Source organism: Pempheris klunzingeri, chromosome 7 (genome assembly GCF_042242105.1).
Source record: "Pempheris klunzingeri isolate RE-2024b chromosome 7, fPemKlu1.hap1, whole genome shotgun sequence".
In the NCBI taxonomy this organism is placed as follows: domain Eukaryota; kingdom Metazoa; phylum Chordata; class Actinopteri; order Acropomatiformes; family Pempheridae; genus Pempheris; species Pempheris klunzingeri.
In genome coordinates, this window is record NC_092018.1 from 6,773,544 (window position 1) to 6,796,529 (window position 22,986).

General features: G+C 43.8%; 1 protein-coding gene across 1 annotated transcript; it reads right to left on the reverse strand.

The window, feature by feature from the left end:
- Positions 1-8: 8 nt before the first annotated feature.
- Positions 9-21,241, reverse strand: LOC139203465 (transducin-like enhancer protein 1). The gene is made up of 20 exons (XM_070833222.1): positions 20,828-21,241; positions 20,391-20,491; positions 19,321-19,384; positions 18,453-18,497; positions 14,343-14,405; positions 14,098-14,202; positions 10,706-10,928; positions 10,327-10,343; positions 7,940-8,053; positions 7,657-7,710; positions 7,391-7,540; positions 7,110-7,251; positions 6,627-6,826; positions 4,435-4,511; positions 4,032-4,281; positions 3,668-3,915; positions 3,270-3,417; positions 2,953-3,103; positions 2,565-2,641; positions 9-2,137 (listed from the first exon to the last, which is right to left on the reverse strand). Exons 1-20 carry the CDS (start codon positions 20,849-20,851, stop codon positions 2,030-2,032), a joined length of 2,361 nt encoding a protein of 786 aa, XP_070689323.1. The 5' UTR covers positions 20,852-21,241; the 3' UTR covers positions 9-2,029.
- Positions 21,242-22,986: the final 1,745 nt, after the last annotated feature.

Below are 22,986 nucleotides of genomic sequence, written 5' to 3' on the forward strand. Positions count from 1 at the left end.
TTTCAATCGTTTTAGATTAGCTAGCGTTAAGACCATTTAGTATTTCTCCTGATTAGACGTTTCTTTTCCATGTAAAAGACGTACAAAAACAGCTTGTTATTTCTAAAGCATGTCCTGTAAGAAAAAAAACATATATACATTTATACAAACATTCAACACACAAAATAGATTTAAAAAAAAAAAAAACTAAGCACAAGATCATGAAAATAATGAGTTTAAAATGACAGACTGACTGACTGCTTAGTGAAGCTGAAATACAACTGCACCTCCGCTACTCTTCACTTTAAGAGTCTCTTGACAAATAACTTTATCTTACTTGTACTCTTAAATCTTTGTAAAGTGAAAAGACAACATGACCCAGTTGTACTTTACAAGGCAATTTCACAGAAACAAAAAAAGGCATTTGGCATTTCTGTTCAAGATGGCGTTTGTTTAGTGAACATGGTAGAAAAGACTTTCTATGAGTTTGAAGATGAGGTTCATTTACTTGTCAAGATGATCTTTTCAGAAGTATAGTTGGTCCCTGTTCATGAGGCGTGCTTAACCGTCCCTACAGTAAGACGTCATGTGTTTCAGGGGGTGATGAAGGCAGGGTCGGGGGAAAAACATTAACCAAAGGGACCACAAGCAAAATGAACTGCATTCAAACTAAGAGCAGTGAACGTGTCTAGACTTCAACAAGAGCATATCGAAAAGGCTACTTTTTCAACTCTGATGCTATATCCAACTGACTGATTACCAATACCACGGATCTTAAGAAGTTTCCACGTCAAGTCAGTAATAGTGAGTAAAGGTGGGCTCTGTATAGTAGATGACGCACAGTGGGGCTGAGTTATATAGCATAAAGGCCAGTATGAAGGTTATGTTATGTTACTTGAGGAGTACGGTCATGTGAAAAAAATATAAGTAGGGAAAGCATCTGTTGAAAGAGATACATTAGAAGAGGAGCATCAATAGATTCATTCAATTCTGACCCCCCCCGGTTTCCATTAATTGGTCTTAAAAGAAGAAAACAACAACAGTTAAGCCTTCTGTAATAACTTTTAAAGGATATTCTTTTGTTCTGTGAGCTTATTTGGTTTTGTAAGCAAATTTTTCTCCAAAGTACATAAATGCTTTTTGGTGGCATTTGAAATGGGTAGGAGTTATGTAAACGTACTTTCCTTCAGGAGATCAAACTAACCCATCACAGAGATCAACAACAGCACGATTCTCAACAAGTCTGCATGGCCTTCAGTATGATTAAAACGGTCAGAGTGTGTGTATGTGTGTGTGTGTGTGTGTGTGTATTGAACGTGTAGGTGGGCAGCTACCACTACAGTGCAGTTAATGAGGATAGGACTTACTGTTAAGAAAGAAAAGGTACTTTTCAGACAGTGTAGGCGTATCAGAACAGCAAGCTGAGGTCCTAAGGTCAAAGTCAGAGCTGAGAGATCAACAGGCTGTGAGCATCGGAACGAAATACAAACCAACATGTTCTGCATTCACTGTGTGTAGTATGTTTCTTCTCCTCCGTCTCTCTCTATTTATTCCTCTCCAGTTCAGTCCACATTGTCCTCTTTCCGTCTGCCATTTGTTTACATATTCAACCACCTGGTTTGTGTCTTCCTTCTAGGGTCTCAGGCCCCTGGATCAAGTGTGTTTTTAAAATCTTTAGTACCATGCTCTCCAAGGAGAGCCGGTTCCAGTCAAAACAATGCAGTGCCCCCTTTGGTTCAGTCACTGTCTGGTCCCTGTGACTGATTCCAGTGCAGTCCGTAAGAGAAAGCAGCAGAGACACTAACGTCCAAATAGTTCCTCTCCTTCCATCCAGCTGCCCTGGTTAATTCCCAGCTAATATGGAGTCACGTATACAGGCACAACAGATGTGTGCATGTAAAATGCTCGTCTCGGTAGAGGTAACAGAAAAAAGAAGGTGCCATCAAGGTCACGCTTGTTTGCGATTTCTGGCTCCACTTGAAAATTTCTAGAAATGTATCGAGTGTGTGGGAAAGAAAAAGTGTCCTCGCCTTCTTTCCATTTTTTTCTTTTAGTAGATGACCTCATAAACAGTGGCCTTCTTGTCCCCTGAACCAGTGACAATGTATTTGTCATCAATAGATATGTCACAGCTTAACACTGAGGAAGATTCTTTAGACTGAAAAGAAAGAGAAAAAGTACTTAGTTTTAAAACTATGCTGTTGGAAAATATAATCTGGTGTTCTCATTCCAATCAATACTGCTGAATGGTTAATAAGATAGAGTAGCTGTCCTAACATGTTTGATAATGCTGTCACAGAGAAACATGTTGAAACCGCATGAGACAGGATGTGTTTCCACACTAGAAGCAATATTTCACTGCATAATCCAGCAGCAGGCATGTTAGCAAACTGCATGTGTCATTAAAACTGTAAATGCACGGTGGAGAACACTCTCTTTGAGGACAACACCACTGATGTAATGTAGTGCTGGTGGAAATGCAGTTTGGCCTTTTTAAGGCAAAGCAGTAACTTCAGAGGCAGAAAATGTATATATTATCAACGTTAACATATTGTATAATGAATGTAGTGATGTGTTGTCCCAACCTGGAATATGCTGGCTCCATATGGTGTTCTCCATGCATTCAGTAAGTTATCCTTTCCTGTGCTCACAAACCATTTACCTGAGTAGAGAAACATGCACAAACATATCCACAATAAGACATAAAGGTAAAGAAAAAAAGGCAGTCACTGGCATTCTGAATGAGTTATGGTTACACAGAGAAAAAGGGAAAACCTTTAGTGGAATAAAATAGGCAAAACCAACTAAGAAGGTAAAAGTTAAGGATGGGGGACCTGTGTTGTCTCTCATACCACTCTCCTGAGTCTACCTCAAACTTGAAAGTTTCACAACACATTTAAGTCACTATTTTTAGGGAATGGTTTTAAGCAAGACTACACAATGAGCAGTGGGACATGGCTGACAGCTGCTTACCGCAGTAGGCAAACTGCAGGGAGAGCACACAGCTCTCGTGGAGATGCAGCTGGTATTTGTCAGGCTTGGTGACATGAAGGACCTCAACGTTGCTGCTCTCCATTCCCACGGCGAGCCACTCTCCTGTCGGACAGTAGCCGAGAGAGAAGATCTGGACAGAAGAGACAGGAAATATTACTTGATTTGTATGTGTCTCAAGCTTTTGATCAGCTAAAACCTGTGTACTTTTAATACAAAGGCTGGAAAGAATCATTAAATGCAATAGAGTTTTTTTAAGGTCAATCAATGAACCACTGTTTGCTGATATGAGTGTGTACCTGTGATGTAAAGTCATGCTGCTGCAGCTGTCGCCCCTCTCTCAGATCCCAGGAGCGGACGGTGTTGTCGAGACCTCCGGTCCACAGCTTGGTGCCATCATTTGAGATGTCAATACAGCTGGCTCCATCTGTGTGGCCCTGGAACTGCCTGCAACATACACACATACACTCTGAGTTAGATAAAGGCAGAAATGTTGCACACTAGGCATCAGGTTGCTCGGGCCATTGGTGAGCCACTATTGTAGAACTAAATATAATTGTATAGCTCAATATTCTGCTTCTTTGTTAAATCAACCAGTGTTGAAGGAGGTCAATAGCTGACAGGTGATAAGAAAAGCCAGGAAGTGATTCCATGTTCCTTTCACACAACATAGTACATACGACAAGGTCTCTCTTACCTAACGAGCGTCTGGTTGTGTAAATCCCACACTGCGATGTTTCCATCGCTGCAGCAAGAGAAGCAGACCTTGGAGTCCGGGCTGATGGCCAGAGCGTAACATGCTGGTGCTGATGATGTTAACTCTGCCTTAATCCTGGGAGTGGGCGTGGCCAAATCCCAGATTGACAGAGTGCTCGCCTCACCTCCCACAATGAGCGTCCGGCCGTCAGGAAGGAGACGGCAGGAGCGGATGTAGTTGTCTCGGTTCTGACGTGGCAGACACAAAAAATATATTTAGTATTTACTAAATGTATCTATTTCTATGTGAATTATCTGTCACTCAAAAAAATGCATTTTGTACAGTACACCACCACCTCACTCACCAGACAGTCAAGCTGCGACACTGGGCTCTTGTTTCCTGGGTGACTAATGTCCCAGACCTTGACGCAACCCTTCCCTCCTGTGTAAACGTGTCGGGTGGGGTTACTGATGGTAACGGCGCACACCACCTCTCCATGGTTCAGTGTGTTGATCTGACGGGCGTGGCGAGGGATCCCTGGGCCCACTAAAGCATCTGGAGGGAATGGTACGGGCTGCATCTGTCCGTCGGCCGCCACATGAAAGGAGTAAGCACTGGCGATAAAAAGAACGACGAGTGATGTGAAAAAGAGAAAAGTGTCATTATTTTATATCTGAGAGGAGGTTTTTCTAGGACCCATCAGCTGTTCCACGGGGCAATTTAGGCAAACTGTCTTCAAACATACAAGCAGCCACAAACGCACTTACGGTTTGCCGCCGGGGATTCCCGTCAGACTGGGAGGCATTCCAGGAACTCGCATGTGAGGATGAGGATCAAAACCAACCTTGAGGAGAGTACAGACATTTTATGAGCACAGTGCAAACACACACCCATGGGCACTGGCAAAATGTGCACAGGTCAATACTAACCTGTGGAACAGAATACAAACACTCATGAGCACAAAGCAAACAGACACTCGAGTGCACACACCCTCTGCATCTGAATGACAAGTTTAAGGGTCAGCAAACACACACAGAGGCAGAGCTCTCTACTACTTGTGCTCGCCCCAAACCAACACGCTCGCACAAATGCACACATGTAGCTGGTCAGTACACAACCTGGGTTTCTATCAAGTGTTGCCCAGACACAGACACAGCTGTGAGTCTACTAAACCTATTTAAACCGTGTAATGAACACTACGCAAATACAGCCAAGAGTGATGAGGTGATTGAATGTAATGCACACCAGCATAGCCACTGTATAAATACTATGACACTGACAAGAGAAATACAGCTGTGCAACTATTGATATTTCCACACTTTGCAATATAAAATATACAGTGCTTATGAAAAGTATTCACATCCCATAACTTCTTTCAAAACATTGACTTACAGTAGATGTAATTATATTTCAGCACTGATCAACAGAAAAAGTAAAAATATCCAAGTATTCTACAATTAGATCTAAAATAAGAAAAACATTAAAACTTCATTAAAAAAAAAATCAGTTACAGCCATTTTCATAAGTACCTTAATAAGAAGGATGAAGATTACCTGTGTTTAATTAAGCGATGACAGGTGATTATTAACCAAATATCTGGAGGGTGCAACTGTTTGTAGCTTTGTTTGTAAAAGGTACATTATGAGACGAAAGATCAATAATTCTGCTGTGAAGTTACTGGAAAGTATGAATCGGGGGAAGACACAAGAAAATCTCCACAGCGAATATTTCCTCTGAGTGGCACAAGGTCAATCATAAAAAATTGAGAGAATATACTGTACAGTATAACTGTAAATCTGCCTGAAGCAGCTTACAGAGTTTCATGGCTGAGTTGTTAGCACTGTGCATACAACAACTGTTGCCCGGGTGCTTCAGGAAGAATGGCAAAGAGGACGGCACGGTTTAAAACAACTCATATGGGGGCAGCAGAGGTCGAAGGCACGACTTGACAACCCACATTCACAGAGCAACTTCACAGAGCTAGAGAAGTTTTGCAAAGAACGAGATAAAAACTGAAGTGACCGGATGTGCAAACATGTACACGGAGTTTTCTTCCCAAAGGAGCTTCTAGTAAATATTGCCTTGAAAGAGGTGAATACTTATGTGATTAACCCTTCAGAGTCTGGGGTAAAACGGCGTTTTTTACGACTTTTCATTTTACCTTTGTGTTTCCCATTAAAACTGCTTAGCTTGCCTTTCTTTGTGTCTTTCTTTTCAGCACAACCTCACCTATGTGATTCTACAAGTATTTATTTATTTTGACATAATATATGGACACACTGTATGTAAAAGTGCAAAAGAAACACAAAATCCGAGTAGGAACTAGTTGGATCTTTGGAGGAGCGGGGGTCTGCGCGGACACCTCCTCTCGTTCGTCTTCACGCGCAGCATCCACTTCATCCTCTGAAAGGAGTCTTCCTCAGAATCAGAACGTTCTTCCCCAGATTCAGCATCTTCTAACTCGTAGAAGAGCTGTAGTGCGCGACTTCGGCTCTTCATAAATTTAGTCTTAATAGGCCAATCGACAAAATTCAAAAACTTGTAAAAAGTTTGAAGTGTCCGCTTTCCAACAGTCTTTGAATTGAGCACCTGCGTGCTTGTGTCACAGCTTTACGTTTTCAAATGTGCGACATGTGACTTTGACGCCGTGTGGCGGTCCTAGACTCCGAAGGGTTAATAATCTTGTTTTCACTTTCATATTTCTGTTGATTAGAGTCAAAAAGCTCAATTACATCTACAGTAATTCAATAATAAAATATGAAAAAGTCAACAGATTTAAAAGTTTCATGTACATAAACAATTAGTAATATATATTAAAAAGACAAACATCCTGCATACACATAACTACTTGATTTGATATTTTGCAGAGGCTTTCTTTATTTTTGGGATGCAACAGACGGACGCACACAGGTACAAAATGTCAGTTCAAGGAAAAACATAAGTCACTCTCTTCACTCACCATGGGTGACCGGCCATACGCAGCCACAGCGGCCGCAGCAGCAGCACTCATCTGAGGTGACATGTTGTGGAGGCCGGCCGCATAGGCTGCAGCCCCAGCAGCACCAGCCAGCTCCCCATTCATCCCTGCTGCATGGGGCAACATACCAAATGCACCTGGGTATGGGCCCGGTACAGCCAGGGGGGTCCGCAAACCTGCAGCTGTGGAGGAGAGGGAGAGGGGAAAGGTGACACCTGGTGAGATTTCTAACCAAAACTGTGATTACTGGCAATCAGAATTATCTTTAATTTCAAGCAGGTTCTGAGGACCTTCACACATGCATGAGGTTTTTTTCAAACTGTGCCATGAAACAGTGATTAAAACCAACAACAACAGTTCTTTAAGAAGCTGGCAAAACTGTAGTATCAGTTATTTAAAGCAAAAGAAATTCAAAGTGACATAACCCATCATATAGTTAATTTACAAACGTTTTACTGGACTTACTGGGAGGATGTGGTATCTCCATGGAGGGGGGTTTTGATAGACTGGGCCGAATTCCAGGAGTGGAGCTCGGACCAGGCGTTGAGTCGCCTCTTGGAGTGGGTGTGCTTGACTTCAGCCCAGGTGTACTTGCCTTATCTCGCAGCTACAGAGAGGGAGAGCGTGAGAGGAAGACACTTCATAAATTTACAACAAATATGTATTCACCTTTCAACGGATCTGTCTACCTGGTCAGTCCAACTATATTCTAGAACAATACAAAATTTTGTCTTGTCCACCCCTACCATTGACATCTCTTTGGACTTCAGGGAGGAGGAGCTAGCTGATGATGCCGTAGACGCTGGACTACAAGGGTCTTTCTTGAGAAGACGCGCTTTATCCAGACCATTTTCTCTTGGGGAGGGGAGAGGCGTGCCACGAGGGGATGCAGGATCCTGGTGAAAGGACATGGATTCAGTTTAATACCAGACAACAAAATAACAAAAGTGTAGCTGTAGTTCATTAAAAAAAAAAAAAAAAATGATAATAACAAATAGCAAAACATACTTACTTCATTTGAGACATCCACGACTAAATTATCATCACTTTTCTCCCCGTCACTGTCCTGCAAACACAGACGTTAGAAGTTAGCACACCATTCAATATTGTGCACCGATGTCTTTGATTAGCAGAAAAACAGGTAGTTAGAAAGAACCTACAGGTGATTATTTAAGTAGATATAATTACTAAAGTGAATTTTCACTCTTATCATTCAATGCGTGACCATGAACCATCTGTACAAACATGAAAACTGCATGAATGAACACATACACAGTCAACAGAACATTTCTTACATAGTGGCTAGAGTCCTTGTCTTCAACCTTCCGTTTCTTGGTGTCGTTTGAAAATTCAGGTCCGTTGCGTCGCTTATCTGAGTTCCTAAGACTTTCTGGCAGCATCGAGTTACTCTGCAGATGAAAGTGAAGAGAAGGTGTAGAAGGAGACAACATAGTGGGATGGGAGAGCAGAGGGAAGAGAGATTAAAGAAAAAAACATTGGTAGGGTAGAATGAAAAGAGAGAAAGGAGAGTTTGGAGGACAAAGAAGGAAAAAAAAATCAAGCAAAAGGATTGCAGAGTTGAGGCAATCTTGCCATTTACAGTTGAGATTGTGCTTTGTTGTGTGTGCATTCTGCATGAGCTCACTAAACTGTCTGTGCCATCTACCACTAATTACAACAGCTATTCAGCTATGTGCAGAGCAGGTTAGAAAAACAGACTCTTACTTGCAAATAGGTTAATAGTTCACAGAAGCACGAATTAAAACAGCACTAACACTTAAACAGGAACCTCTTTTCTCACTTGACCAAAGACAGTTACAGCCACACACCTCTGAAGTTGATGATTACATTAAGTGGCTCTCAAAATCTATCAGTGCTCCCTCTCCTGGCTCTGACAAGCTGCTCTGGCTGCAGTATGCATGTGTGTGTGCGTGCGTAATGTGCAATTGACTGTAAAAGCCTGTGTTTGTAAGTGTGTAAAAAAAAAAAAAACCTGTAGTCTTGGGACACAAGAGTTATGCAACACACACACACACACACACACACACACACACACACACACACACACACACACACACACACACACACACACACACACACACACACACACACACACACACACACACACACACACACACACACACACACACACACACACACACACACACACACACAATCCTATTGTTAATGGATTAAAGCTTCATGTTGAGTCCATTATGGTCTCAGCCTGTCAATGAAATGTGCATCCAACATACACAAACACACATGCACATGCACACATCTAGCGAGTGTGTACTTGGGCTTTGGGGGTGGAGGATAAATGAAGGAGGAATATCTGGGGAGAAGGGTGAGAAAAAAGGGGGAGAGGGAGGGGATGAGATTAGAGGACAGAGAGGATGGAGGGAGGGTGTGAGAGTGTGGAGGAGAAGAAAGGGTGACAAGAGACGAGGGAGGGAAAGAGAGGGGTGGGGGGGGGGGGGGCAAAGGCCCCTTCCTTCACGCCCTCCCCTCTTCCTCTCTCCTTCCCTCCCACCTCCTCCCCCTTTATTGAAAGGTTTTAGTGAGCTGAGCACAGGAGCACTGACCCGCAAAACATAAGCAATTTCCCCCCTCCGTCTCTCCCCTGTTCGCTTTTAGCATGGAGACACACACACACACACACACAGTGTCATATGACTGCTGCCCCCCTCCCCTCCCTTTCCCAAGCCCTCCCCTCTCAGTGGTGGTGATATTAAACACAATGAGAGTCTTTAAGCGCGGGATCAGGGGCGGTGGGAGGGGGGAGAAGGGGGGTAATCTGCTCACTGAGGTGTTAAATAGGCACAACAATGCAGGCTTGGCAGAAGGAGTGTGTGTGTGTGCGTGCGTACGAGTGTGTGTGTGCGCGTGCGTACGAGTGTGTGTGTGCGCGTGTGACCATGCTAAAAAGCTCATTTGGAGGAGAAAAGAAACCTAACAGTTCAGTGCAGATCTAGAGCAGAACTAAACAGGCAGGCCAAAGCTCTACCCGAGAGATCCCCAAACACACACTCACTTTAAAACTGACAGTCAAAAACACACTTCAGGATGAAAGCTATTTGGGTGTGAAACAAGGGTAAAGAAAAAACAGCAAGGTGCTTTTATATATAATGACATGGTTAGGTGAACATCATTGATCCCTGAGGGGAAACTGGGTCACCGCAGCAGCAGAAAACAAAAGTAACATCAAAATGCTAAAATGAGCCGGCCTTAGCAACAGCTGCAGTTTACCTGGAATATAACTTTAACCATCACGTTTTAGTGTTCATGTGACTTAGGTTACAGGTGCTGTGACTCTTTGGATACCGTATTTTAAATAAAACACTATTACATGTGAGGTAGTTAAAGTCTAAATCACAGTGGGGATTAAAGAGATATTTCAGGTCTTTACTGTCTTTCTTTCTTTTCTAATTTAGTACAAATCTTAACAATTAGATCATTACATCTAAGTGCTCTATGTAAATAAAATGTAGTTTACTTAAAGCAGACAGTACAAATTTGTTTTCCCTTCAGTTTGAGAAGAGCTTACCAAGACAGACTAATCTAACAGCTGAGCTCAAGTCAAAGTCCCGCAAACCAAACTATCCCTTTAAGAAAGACAAGAAAATAAATTGTGTGGTTTGTCAGGACAGTAAACATTGCTGAAGAAAGAGGAAGCACTTACTGTGCTGGGCTCGCGCTCTATTGCCATTGGAAATGCGTACGTGCAGTTGAGGTCAGAGGGTTGGGTGTTCGGCAGAGCAGAAAACAAAGAACATAAGAAAGGAAGGAGAATGAATTAGCAAGTGTACATTTTGCTTTATTTACAAAGAAAAACCCAAAGTTCACAAAGAAAACTGACTTTAGTCACCAAAAGGATTTTGGTCGCCATTTAAATAATCAAAATAAAGAATAATGATGAATATGAAATATTCAAATGACATGGATGTTGTCTTAAAACTGAATTGTGCTTGATTTTGTTACTCCCTGTTGGGTGAGCCAACAAACAGATAAAGATTCCTCTTTTTATTACAAGTGTTTTGGTAGAGGGTGTGTTTGTTCACCTGTCCTCAGGTGCTCAGGGTGTCCTGCAGGGTGTGAGTCTGGTCCAGACAGGTGGGACTTTTTATCACCACTGTCTTTTCCCATCAGATGGGGAGGAATACCACCAAGTGCTCCTGACAGAGCCAGGAGACCAGCTGAACCACCGAGCTGCGAGGGATGGAGGCCAGCAGGGTGAGGGGTGAGGGGCACAGGGGCACCGCCGTGGTTATGCGATAGGTGCTGCTGCTTAAGGATGAGAAAGAGAAAGAGAAAGAGGCGGTTACTTGAGTTGAGGGAAAAGATGTGGAACACTCAGGGATGCTGCAACATGTAGTGAAGCCACCTTGAGGAGTTTTTATTCACCGGCAGTGTAGCTGTGAAAAACACATCTAAGTTAGTTTTGTTTTGAGTGTGCTGCTAGCTTAATTCACCACACCTGTGATGCTGTGAAAAATGATGGCAAGCACTTAAAAAAATGAGATGCTGAGCTCACTAGATGTAGCCAAAACATTTGATGCCTGACACTAAAAGTGTCAGTGACTGAAATTAAATTGAAAAGCAGAACTTCCGCGCACCTGTAGGTCGACAGGTGCATCAGAGAAGACCATAAGCTGACAACAGAAGAAGCAAGAACTCCTGTACACTGTTCTCTACACTTACAACTGAGACAGATTTATTGGGAACGACGTTTCAGAACAGAGACCTTCATCGGCTTATTCAAAAAATAGAGAATGAAGCTGAGCCATCAATAGGTGTAAAAAAAAAAAATCAATAGCACTCTGTAACCTAATCAATAGAGATTTCTGGGCCGATTGAAGTCTTCAACAGATGGGACAGTTCTTCAGTATCTCGGTTTACGCCACCTCAAAAAGCAGCAGCAGTCTACGAGGCGGTGAACACCTCCTCTGCCCCTACACATTGACACACACACACACACACCCACACACCCTCCTCCCTCTGAGGTCAAACACTGAACAATACTGACAGCTGGGATCACAGCCCGGAGCCTGAGGATGTGGTGGTTGAAGAGGGGGGAGGTAGACGGGGAGGAAAAGGAGGAATGACGGAGAAGTGGGGGGAGAGAGCAGAGAGCCCCAGCTGCTGCCTGCACTGTCAGGTCTTGTGAGGGAGTGAGGCGGCTGAGGAGAGAGGGGAGGAGAGAAGAGGGTCAGAGAGAGAGAGAGAGAGAGAGAAAGAGAGGGAGAGAGGGGGAGAGAGAGTTTGGCTGGCAGCCCTGCTCTCTCTTTCACACCAAATCAGGCGCTCGTCTGAGCGTGAAATGCCTTTGTGTTCCAAAACATCATTATTGCCTCCTCAGACAGTAGCCGCGGGAATCCAAGCTCACTGATTCGCCACCGGTAGGGGAGGAGGAAGGAGGGAGAGGAGAGGAGCAGGGCGGGCACAGGAGCCATCTCGGCAGGGGTGGAAGGAGTGCTGAAGGTCAAACCGACTTTTATCTCACCTAATTGACTAACCCACCCCCCCTCTCCTGAGCCCCCGCCTTCTCTTTTCCTCTCTATCCATCCTTCACTCTCTGCGTTCTGCTCAGATGAATGAAAGCAAAACAACGAAACAGTCTTTTAGCTTCAACCCCCATGCCTCCCTGCCTGTACACACACACACACACACACACACACACACACACTCAATTTCCCAAGTTGGCTCGCCTGCCAAACAATCAAACATAAACACACCCACACGTCACACTTGATCACACTAACATGCATACACAGAGTCTAGATAAACAAGGCCAGCACACACACACACACACACACACACACACTCAACCATCCTAGCCCTGCCTGTTGTTTTCTGGGGATAACAGAAATGCACGCTCTGCTACTCTGAGACGCACACACAAACAGATGCAGAAACACACACACATGGATACACAAACAGGACCCCTGATGGGAGTAAATGGAGGGGAAGTATTGGTGGAGGCAAGGGGAGCCTGGTTTGTCATGGGATGTTAGTTTGAGCTGGTGTGTATGCATGTATGTGTATGTGCTGTGTGTGTAGAGGTAGGGGCAACATGCTTCATTACACTCATTTAACTCACAAACGGGGTGAATGACAGGCTGGCGTGGGAGACGGGAGGAGACGGGAAGAGGGGAGTGTAAGGGCAACGCCGTGAACCCCCCTTTTACAAACACTGAAATCCTGCAATTAAGACTCAAACAGCAACTGCCAAATCCACCCCTACCCCCATCACACACACACACTGACCCCCCATCAGTCCATGCCAGCTAACAAGCCCACCTCACATTTAACTCTCCAAACCCACTGCCTACTCTTTGCTGAGCTAAAGCTATGAAGACACCCCCCCCAACCCCCCACCCCCCTTTTCCCCTTCAGCTCAACCCCCGTGGCCTCTCCTCCCGCCAGTCAAGCTCCTATGGCTCCTACAAAGTAGAGTTTTCTCACCTACCGAAAAGTTCGACTCTGCCTCTTTTTTTTTACCTAAACATCACAGCGAAACCACAGAAACTATGTTTTTCTAACTTCTTTTCACACTCACAGTGCCAAACCCCTTTCAGCTCAAGTCTGAATAGCTGGTCATGCCCCATCATTCATCATTGGCTGACGACATCTTTTCAGTAAACACCTCTCATCACACTTCTCCCACTGACTCATATCCTCTGCTCTCAACTCGTTCACCATGAAAAAGATCAGTTCTATCAATCAATCAATCCATTCCGTTTCATTTCCAAGACCTATAGTGCATAAAAGAGCAACTATTGTATCTGCGTCTTTAAGTTTTCATTTAATTTCTTTTTTTCCCCCAATGTCCCTGACATTGAGATTAGTTTGGTGATCAAGGAATTTGAACTTTATGCTATTCTTTTAAAACACAGCCTTCAATTCAAAATCTCTGCAAACCTATTTTTACAGCAGGATCACTTACAACACCAGCACCACAGTCAAACAAAATTCTGAAAGTCTGAAGTGAAATCTGACAAAAAATGTTTGCCTAAAGAATTACTTTGACTCACGTGGATGTTCTGTTTGAGTTGTCTGCATTCATTACAATACAAACAAATTATGACACAGTTGACTGCTAGTCAGAGCATAAACTTCTCTCACATGTAAACCAATACTGCTATACTAGTGTAGCTAGTGTGACATGCTGTGCTCTTTCACATCCAGCAACTCTAGGCTCACTGACTATCAGGCCTGCACACAGGCAAACATCCAGTGCTCTTCCTCTTCCAGGAAGATTTTCCATCTGTGGCAGGAAATAAGCCTCAAATAAGGTGAAATTACACAATCTTTGTCTTTAATGTGTGGAGAGGGAAATGTTTTTCTTTTGAAGATTTGATTTGGATAAAATTTTTGAAAAGGTGGAAGAGAAGCAGACATGCACATGCAGACACAGTTAATTTAAGTAATGAATAAATAGAGGAATACACACTGTGGGTGGAAGACCTGGCAGTCCACGTACCCCGATGACGGCATTGAGCTCTGCCATGGTCACTTGTTTGGCTCGCTCCACAGCTTGAACCACCTGCTGCTGATGCTGCAAAACACGCAGACACACACAATGTTGCTGAAGACCTTCAGAGAAAAACACTGGTTTATCAGTAGACCTAGCAGAAACCACAAGTGTATAAATAGCGGAAAAACCACAGTCTGTAGCTCAAAGTCACAGATACTTACCTCCTGTGAGAGGAAGGGAATGACTTGTGCACAGATGGTGTTTAGTCTCTTGGCAATCTCAGTCTGATGGAGGAGAGACACACAGAGACAGAAAGAGACTTAATTGTTAATAACATAATTACATTCATTTAGAAAAGACAGCTGTTCAGTAACACCAATAAAGCAATATAACCCCCCCACACACACACACACACACACACACACACAAGCCCCTACCAGTCTGTGATACAATAATGACTCCCCTCCACTTCCCTTTACACACAAATGCAGTGTGCGCCATTTTCAGCATCACTAAACACACACATACACAGAGTACAATGAGATTTTCTTTTCTAATTATCAGTGTGAGCTCAAGTTTCTCTCTTGCCTGTAGAATTTCTTTTGCTCTTTCTCTATCCTCTGTGCTCTTGTCCCTCTTCCCATCAGCACTTCAACATAATCTCATCAGCTACTAACTTCATTTGCTCTCCCCCAGTATCCTTGCCAACACATCCGGCTGCCCCCCAAACCCCCGGAGGTGGCAACAATTGGCTGAAACCAGATACCCCCACAGTGGCACCAAATCAGATAAGGGGACTCATATTACATATCATCCAATCAAATTGATACGAAGGAGGCCAGGGTGAAGAGGGAATTGGAGGAGCCATGAAATGTCGTAATGGCTCATCAGACACATACATCCTACATCAATAGATGGGCTAGCGTTTTGTTGTTATGTGTAAACCTACAAAAACTTGGATGATTTTCATTTATTATTATTATGTGTTGAAAACTCATGGCGCTGCAGGTTAGGGAAACTTTTCAAAACTCAGTCAATGAGGCAAAAACAGTCATTTAGCAAAAAAGACATTTATATTCCACAGCACAAAGGAACCATCTGTGCAGCTTTACCTGACCCAAGTATTACTTCACCTAGTGGCAAAATAACTGATTATTATGGCAAGTTTCCCCTTTTTAAAGTAATTACAGCAACAATTCACAGTACTTCCTCTTTTCAAGAGATTTTACCTATATTCTCTCCACCATCAGCTGCACAACAGACTTGTGGATACTGCTGCAATGAGTTTGTCATTAAAACAACTAAGAGTCTACATGTTATTACATGTATATGTATAACATGTATGTATAACATGAATTACAGCTGAGGTGGATGTAAATGTGGTCATAACCAAAGTAAACCTGATGATGATGATGATGATGGTAGATGAAAAGTTAGAGGATCACTTGAGTGATAACAGTTTATCCTGAGGGGGACATGAATGTCTGCCCCAAATTTCATGGCAATCCATCCAGTAGTTGAGGTGTTTCACTCAAACTACAAATGTCAACCTCTAGGTTGTTAATGGAAAGTCAGGGGACCACCAAAGTCAGCATGGTTCATCATCTGGGGACAGTGAATGTCTGTGCAAAAGGTCTGGGCCAAAAGGAAGCTGACACTGTGGAGATGCCCTCTTTAGCCGTAGTACACATGTTCTCATTGGACCGCTGTCTGTCTGTCACTCACTCACTCACACGCACACATATACATCAGCTCACCAAACAACTGACCCTGCCAATTCAGCTCTTGGATGAGCTAAACAAAGCACTGGCCTATTCAGAATTAATTAACTAATTAATTAACTGCTTCACCTATACTATAACTATTGGGAGTGTAACTGAAACTACAAGATGAAATTCTTGGCACGATTCAAATTACAAATGACCCTCGCCAGAAGAATGTAAATAGGATGCATAAGGAAATATGCCAAGTTAAAGTAAGCAAAGATACAAGCACCCAAGCCAATATGCAACAGCTTAACGGTGTGAACACTAAACACTATAAATAACCGACGCTATAAATAATTGACTCTTTATCTGGAATCAAAGAGAATATGGAATCAAACGGAGTTATAAGCCTTCAGAGTGCTTGTGGTTCTGTGCAAATGAAACATGTGTAATAAGGATTTGATAAAGCTAAAAATGTTCATTTACACATCTGGATACACACGGGACTGTACTGTCTACACAATGTGAGGAGCTATCAATCAACATCTGTTTTACAATGCTTATTATGGAGAACTGCATTTCTACATTGAGGCTGCTGGTGACAGACAGCTGATGTTTGTATGTAACTGCATTGGCCTGCCTCTCCTCAATGAATTAGAACGAGGGACCTTAACAACATACCTTCAGCCCTATAGAAACCAGCACACTGGCCAGCTCACGAGCTGTTGACTTCCGCGTACTGTAATCTCATTAAGTCCAACTTATTCAATGCCTAGAAAGCTCTAAATAAAGAGCCATTTCAGGCAAACTATACCTGTGCATCCATTCTCAGAATCCAGGATTGAAAGCCTATAATTAGCCTTGTGTCAGGCTCACTGACTAGGCCATCTGAGAATAGTCTGGCTACTATCAGGTCAGCTCAGCTAATCTAACTAAGCTAACAAGAAACTTCACGAGATCAAACAGACAAGGTCTCAAATACCTGAAGCTGCAATCCCTAACTGAGGCCTCATTACAAACAGTCACTTGAGAACATTTGAAAGAAATAAATCAAAGGTAACGGTAAGGTAAAACTCACAACTCATGTGTCCGAGCACTTCTAACACAATCAGCTCCTGAATAATGACATTGCTGTGGTGGACCATCCACAGTGTGATAGTCATTTAATTGAGGTAGTGGGTAACAAAAGTTGAGGATGCAGAGAGAAGATGCAAGCATACACACACACACACACAATTCGCTAACAGAGAACAGGCTTCCCATTACACATATAATTGGAGCATTATTGCCACACTACACACATACACCCGTACCTCCCCAGCAGGAGGTGGGTTGCTCTGTATCCCCCATACCCTCTCGCCCACAGAAGCTTGTTGCTCTGACAACTGCAGCCCCAAGCTAATGACCTCCCCTGGAGCTTTAGTGTGTTGTGTGTGTGTGTGTGTGTGTGTGTGTGTGTGTGTGTGTGTGTGTGTGTGTGTGTGTGTATGTATGTGTTTATGTGTGTGTGGACAATAGGAGGAGATGCAGCTCCCTCACAGTGAAAGAACAGTAGCTTCACATGGACATAAAACGAAAGAGGAGCCAAGGAAAAAAAGAAAAAAGAAACGAAGCTGGAGGTGGGGGTGTAGCATGAGGAAGGAGATCCTATACTTTTAAAAGGAGACTGAGGAAGGCAGAAATAAAGGGAGTGAGCTCGGGGTATGAAAAGGGGAGAATAACACAGGAGCAGAAAGAGAACATGAGGGAAAAAAAACTAATAGAAGGGAGTGTGAGACAGTCAGAGAAGCATCCCCACTCCTCAGTGAAGCAGCCAAGCCAATCCACCTCCAATTTCCTCTGGTCTGACTGGTCGATAGCTGTGGTAATTACTGGTAAACGCTCTCAGCCATGCACCACTCCTATGGGGAAATGTGTGTTTGTGTGCATGAGAAAGAGAGCGAGAGTTTTCCCTCCTCGTCCGCGTGCCCAAACAGTATGTTTGCCTTTCATTGCCTCCATGCATAAACGTGTTTGACTTCCTGGGTTTGTGTGTACATTACTGTGTGTGTATTTAATTGTTCCTGTCCTCATGCGTTTGCCTACATCATTTCTGGCTGTGCATAAATGCCCTTTCCTTACACGACAATAGGCAAGTGTCCTTACTGTGTTTCGTGTTTGCTCTACTAAAGTGTGTGTTTCTGCCTTCCTGCTTCTAAAAGGGGGAGCTCCACTGTCTCTCCTTTGCCGGCCTCACTGTGATCGATTCCTCTGCCCTCCCCAGCCCTGCCCCTCTAATGTAATAAAGCAGGCCGCTCCCCTAGACAGCACCAATCAATCTACAGAGCCATTCATCCTGCCTCTGGGCTGAGGCGGCCGGCCCTAACTGGGGAAATGGAGACAGAGCCCCATCGATCACGAATAAACACACATCCACACACAAGGCATACAGTAAAACACACACACGCACACAAATGAATGAACGCACAAATGCATTTGCGCACACACAAGGACACGTCAACAGGCACACATACCAAATGCATCAAAGCCCTGCCATGAGAGAGGGAGGGAGACAGAGAAAGACAAAGAGAGACAAACAGGAAGACGCGCAGAGCAGACAAGAGGCAGACAGCTAAGCATCCATACCTGTTTGTGCATTTCGATGTTGAGGCCATAAGACATCTCATAGTACTGAGGAGGACAGAGAGTCAGATGCTTATATTAGTCAAATAAAAAGCTTGAACAACTTAGAAAATATGCACGACCTTGCAAACGAGGGTGTTTTGTGAAAAACAACCTGGCTTGCAGATCTTTTTGAGCAGAGTGTCACACGAGGTCATTCTCACAGAGCAAACTACTCCTAAAAGACACAGCATCCAAATCAAAAGCTTTTTTTTTTCCCACTTGCAGTTGTGTCACAATGGAGGCATTATTATGGTTTACTTTTTCTTTGTTTCTGTGCCAGACTAAAGGCTTTAGACACACACTAAGCCTCCTTTGACCCACTTTGTTTCAGGTAAAGTGGCTATGAAGGTTAAGTGGTATTTTACTTTAGAGAGGAGATAAATGTAGAACTTCATCCATTCAGGCTCATGAAATGTTGGGTTTTCTGAAACTCTGGAGCTCAGGTTAATCAAAATGAGAAATCTGCCAAGTCACAAATTGCAAAGTAGTAACACCAACACCGTCTAATCTGACACTCTAATCATCTTCATTAGCATGTCTGAGTGAGGAAACTCCGTACAAGTGTGCGCGATAAAACAGGTGTTACTTCCATGTAGCTGCACAGTTTTGCTATTCTGCCTCCACCCTTTGTTCAGATAATAACACATTATCTACACATTATATACATTATCAAATTAGATGTTTCCTTTATCAGGTTTTGGAATTATAAAAATTCAGCTCCAGAACACATGGAGCTGGTAGACATACTTCCTCAAGGACACTTTAGCAGCGGGAAGCCTCGCTGTGTGATGCTGTGGGGCAAATGAAATAAGTGGCACACGGATCTCACCATGACATAGTGTCTCTGCATCTCCGTCTTTTCACTGGCCAGCTTCTCACACTCCAGCTTGAGACTGAAAAACACAGCAATAACAATGTTTACTTTGAGAGAGTCTCCCAACTTTTCAAGGAAAAAAATATAGCAGCCCAGCTTCCTGTAGATTGAGAATTAAAACATGTAGAACATTTTCAGCCCTTGAGGATGATTATTTAATTGTTTTGACCATTTGACCAAGTTTCATCGCTAAACAGGAAATATCAGCGAGTATTTTGAGCATGAACCAATGTGTGATGGTCTCTCTTTTGTCTAAAGTGTCTACAAATAGTGAGGATTTTCCTACAATAGAAAGCACACAACTTGGCGCGTAGGTTATGGTCTCCTCTGATCCCTCTTTGCCTTTGCTCACTGATTAAAGCACTCCCAAAGACAAACCTAAACAGTGCAGGGCACAGAGCTGGTTTTCAAGAGGACAAGAGAATGAAAGTGAAACAGAGATGGTTCTTGCTGATTCTTCAGCATCTGAAGGCTGTGGGATGTTTGGTTTGACCCTGCTCTTTGCATACTGAAGCAGGATGTGAATTAGAAACAAAACAGCCCGTCTGTAGGTCAGTACCTTGCACCTGTTGCGGCCAGCCATTCCTGACAACACAAATAAGAACAACTACATATACACACGCAGCAAAGAAAAACAGAACTACACACATACTCAGGCAGTCTTTTCCTGACACACATCTACACACGCACACATATACAGGGGAAAATAAGGAGTGATTTATGAAACCCTGAGCCCACACGCCACCCTCTGGCTTTCACCCATCACCAGGACTTAGACCTACCGCAGTGTAAGCACTAACACTGATGCCTGGGTCTGCTGCATATGTGCGCTCTTTTGTATGTGTGTGTAAGTGAACCTAATCCAGGTTTATGGGTTAGTATGAGGCCAGAGCTGGGGTTTTGTTCATTATGGTAAGGGGGATGACTGTGGTTAGGGTGAGGTTTAGTGTTTGAGGGCAGATGACAATGAGAAAATTGGCCGTCGTGCCTTTCCGTGTGAATGTGTGTGTGTTTGTATTATCCACCTGTGGTACTGAGCCTGAAGAAACTGGAACTCCTCCTTGATGCGGTCCAGTGACTCTGGGATGGTGAACTTGAAGGGCTGGCCTGGAGCCTGGTGGGGCGCCTGACACACACACACACACACATACAGAAGATTATTAACAACATAGTGCCTCATTATGTGGCCTACAATATGCATCTGATCTTCTCTGGGCTCACACGTAATGTCATCAACTTTTAATTATTGGCAGTTATTAAACAAACAATATTATCAATCCCACTGTGCTTCTCAGAGCAGATGCAGAGTCCAATTGACAAGAAAAAAAAGAGCTTGATTCAGACATGTGCTCAGAGCCTGGAGGCTGTTAAAACTAAGGACAAGAGGCGCGGATCAGACAAAGGGGTAATGTTATCTCCAGCCAGGTGAACTACTGGTGGAGCAGGAAGGGGAGAGACTTACCGGGTGTCGCCCCTGGGGAAACATTGTTATCTTCGGGAGGATGCAAACGTTTCCTTCTTTAAAAACCCCGATTGAAGGGATCAGATGAGGGCACAGAGAGGACGTGGAGCGATCCGGTTCACGGAGACGGATCCATCAGCACCATGTGTCGTTAAATTCAAACAAAACCGACCGCCCCGTCAGAGGTCAACGACCGTTTAACGTGAATCTCTGCCCCGCTCTGTCTCTCGCCGCCTCTCGGTCGTTGTCTCTCCTCCGCTCCACCGGCAGTGCGGCCGTAAATCAACCGGAAAAACACGGGAAACGGCTCATTAGCTGGAGGCAGCTAACAGAGGAAGAAGAAGAAGAGGAGGAGGAGGAGGAGGAACCAGGTGAGGAATGAAAAAGGCTGGAGCCACCTCAATCACTCCGTTTGTTTTGGTGTAGGATCCGATGTATTCCGACTACAGAGAGATGCGGCCAAACAAACTCGAACAAACTCGATAAAGCCGGTCCGTGGACCTCAGCGGACAGCCGCAGACGGCGGGCTGCTCTCCGGCGGACCTTCACGGACACATCCAGCCAAGTTAGCTAACTGCTCCGAGGACTTCCCACTCGACTCGCCGCGGTCGCCAGTTGGCGGTTGAACAGTCAACAAAAACAGAAATATTTACTTCCCCCGCTGAGTTTGGTGGCAAACCTGCGTCCGAAATAGATTTGACGGAAAAAGGAGTAAAGATGTTGTTAGTTTTGATGGCGATAGCTCCCTCAGCAGCAGCGGCAGCACTGGTCCACCGTCCGGCTCTGCTTTACCTCAATGGCAACTTTCTCACGCGGTTTCACGCTCCCAGCTAACCGAAACTGTAGGCCGGCCCACAGAACGGCCACGGACCAATCAGAGCCGCCGCTCCACGTGGGGATACGAATCTAGATTGTGTGGCTGACCAATAGCCGTTCTCTAAACTGCCCCGAGCCTGTTGACCTGGTTGAGCTACGCGAATTTTGGCCAATCAGAGCGCAGCAAGGAGCTGCCATTCCGGAGGCGTGCTGGGCGGGCAGTGCGGTGGGTGAAGGCAAGTCTCACATGTCAATCAAAGTAACGTGGGCTCAACAGGAGCAGGGTTGAAGATGTGCGTACGCACACACACACACACACACACACACACACTCACACACAAACAAATACTGTCTCTCTTAGCAGCTGCTGTAAACTTTCCTAACAAGTGTCATTGCAAATCAACTCAGATCTCTCTCTCTCTTCCTCTTCCCCATGCCACTGGAATAATATTCAGTGTGCATGTCTATGTAGTAGATTTTGAACTCACTTTGTGTTCCACTTCTCCTAAAGCAAACAAACACAAAAATCTATCATGTTGCTCATCTGTTGCTCACTTCATTTTCAAGCAGTTTGTTGCTGTCAGGGACAAACCCAAAACTGCAACTCTAATAGCACAGTGTGAGGTCCTGGTTCCAGTTATGTGACTTCAAAAATGTATATTGGTCTTAGAGTGAATACTATTTCCAAACAACAACAACAAAAAACACCAAACTTGGTAGGGGAAATCCTGATTTGTCGTAATGAAGTTCACAGAATGGTAAGTTATCAACCAAGCACATAAATCCAGACAGAAAGAGTTGGAAAAAGAGTTCTCAAACATGTCAGTAACGCACATAGAAGAAAAGAGAGGAGCCTTGAGGTGCAGAGAAGTGAAAAAATAATTTAATATGCTCAGTTTGGGCACAAACACTGGCACTAAACGCACTAAACGGCATTAGAGGCTTAGAGTGCTTTGGATTGCAACACGTTTCAAGCTGGGCACGCTTCCTCAAGCAGTATCGAGATCCCTCTGCTGTTTCTCTAGAAATAAGAAATAACAAGTGGCACCATAATTACATCCAAGCCAAACAGAAATACAAATAAATGATATAGAATAAAATAATAAATACAAAACAATATCGGTGATTATACTAAAGGTAAAGATAGACGTAAACATTATTAGCACATGCTAATTACTGTAATTCAGTGATTAGATATTACAAGAGTGTAGATACTGTATACATACAACTACACACAAATATACTATATGTATAGTATAGTATGTTACTGAGCCCTTTTTTACTGCGTTATTATCTACACACGCGCCTTTGCTGAGAATATTTTACATTTTGCTAGCAAAATT

Excerpts from the sequence above, each read along its gene's own strand:
- LOC139203465 (XM_070833222.1), bottom strand. The coding sequence starts at position 20,851 with ATGTTTCCCCAGGGGCGACACCCG. Across the intron at positions 19,385-20,390 it reads CTTCAGGCTCAGTACCACAG|TCTCAAGCTGGAGTGTGAGA; the intron begins GTGGATAATACA and ends TGTGTTTTTCAG. Across the intron at positions 7,711-7,939 it reads ACAAGGACTCTAGCCACTAT|GACAGTGACGGGGAGAAAAG; the intron begins GTAAGAAATGTT and ends CTGTGTTTGCAG.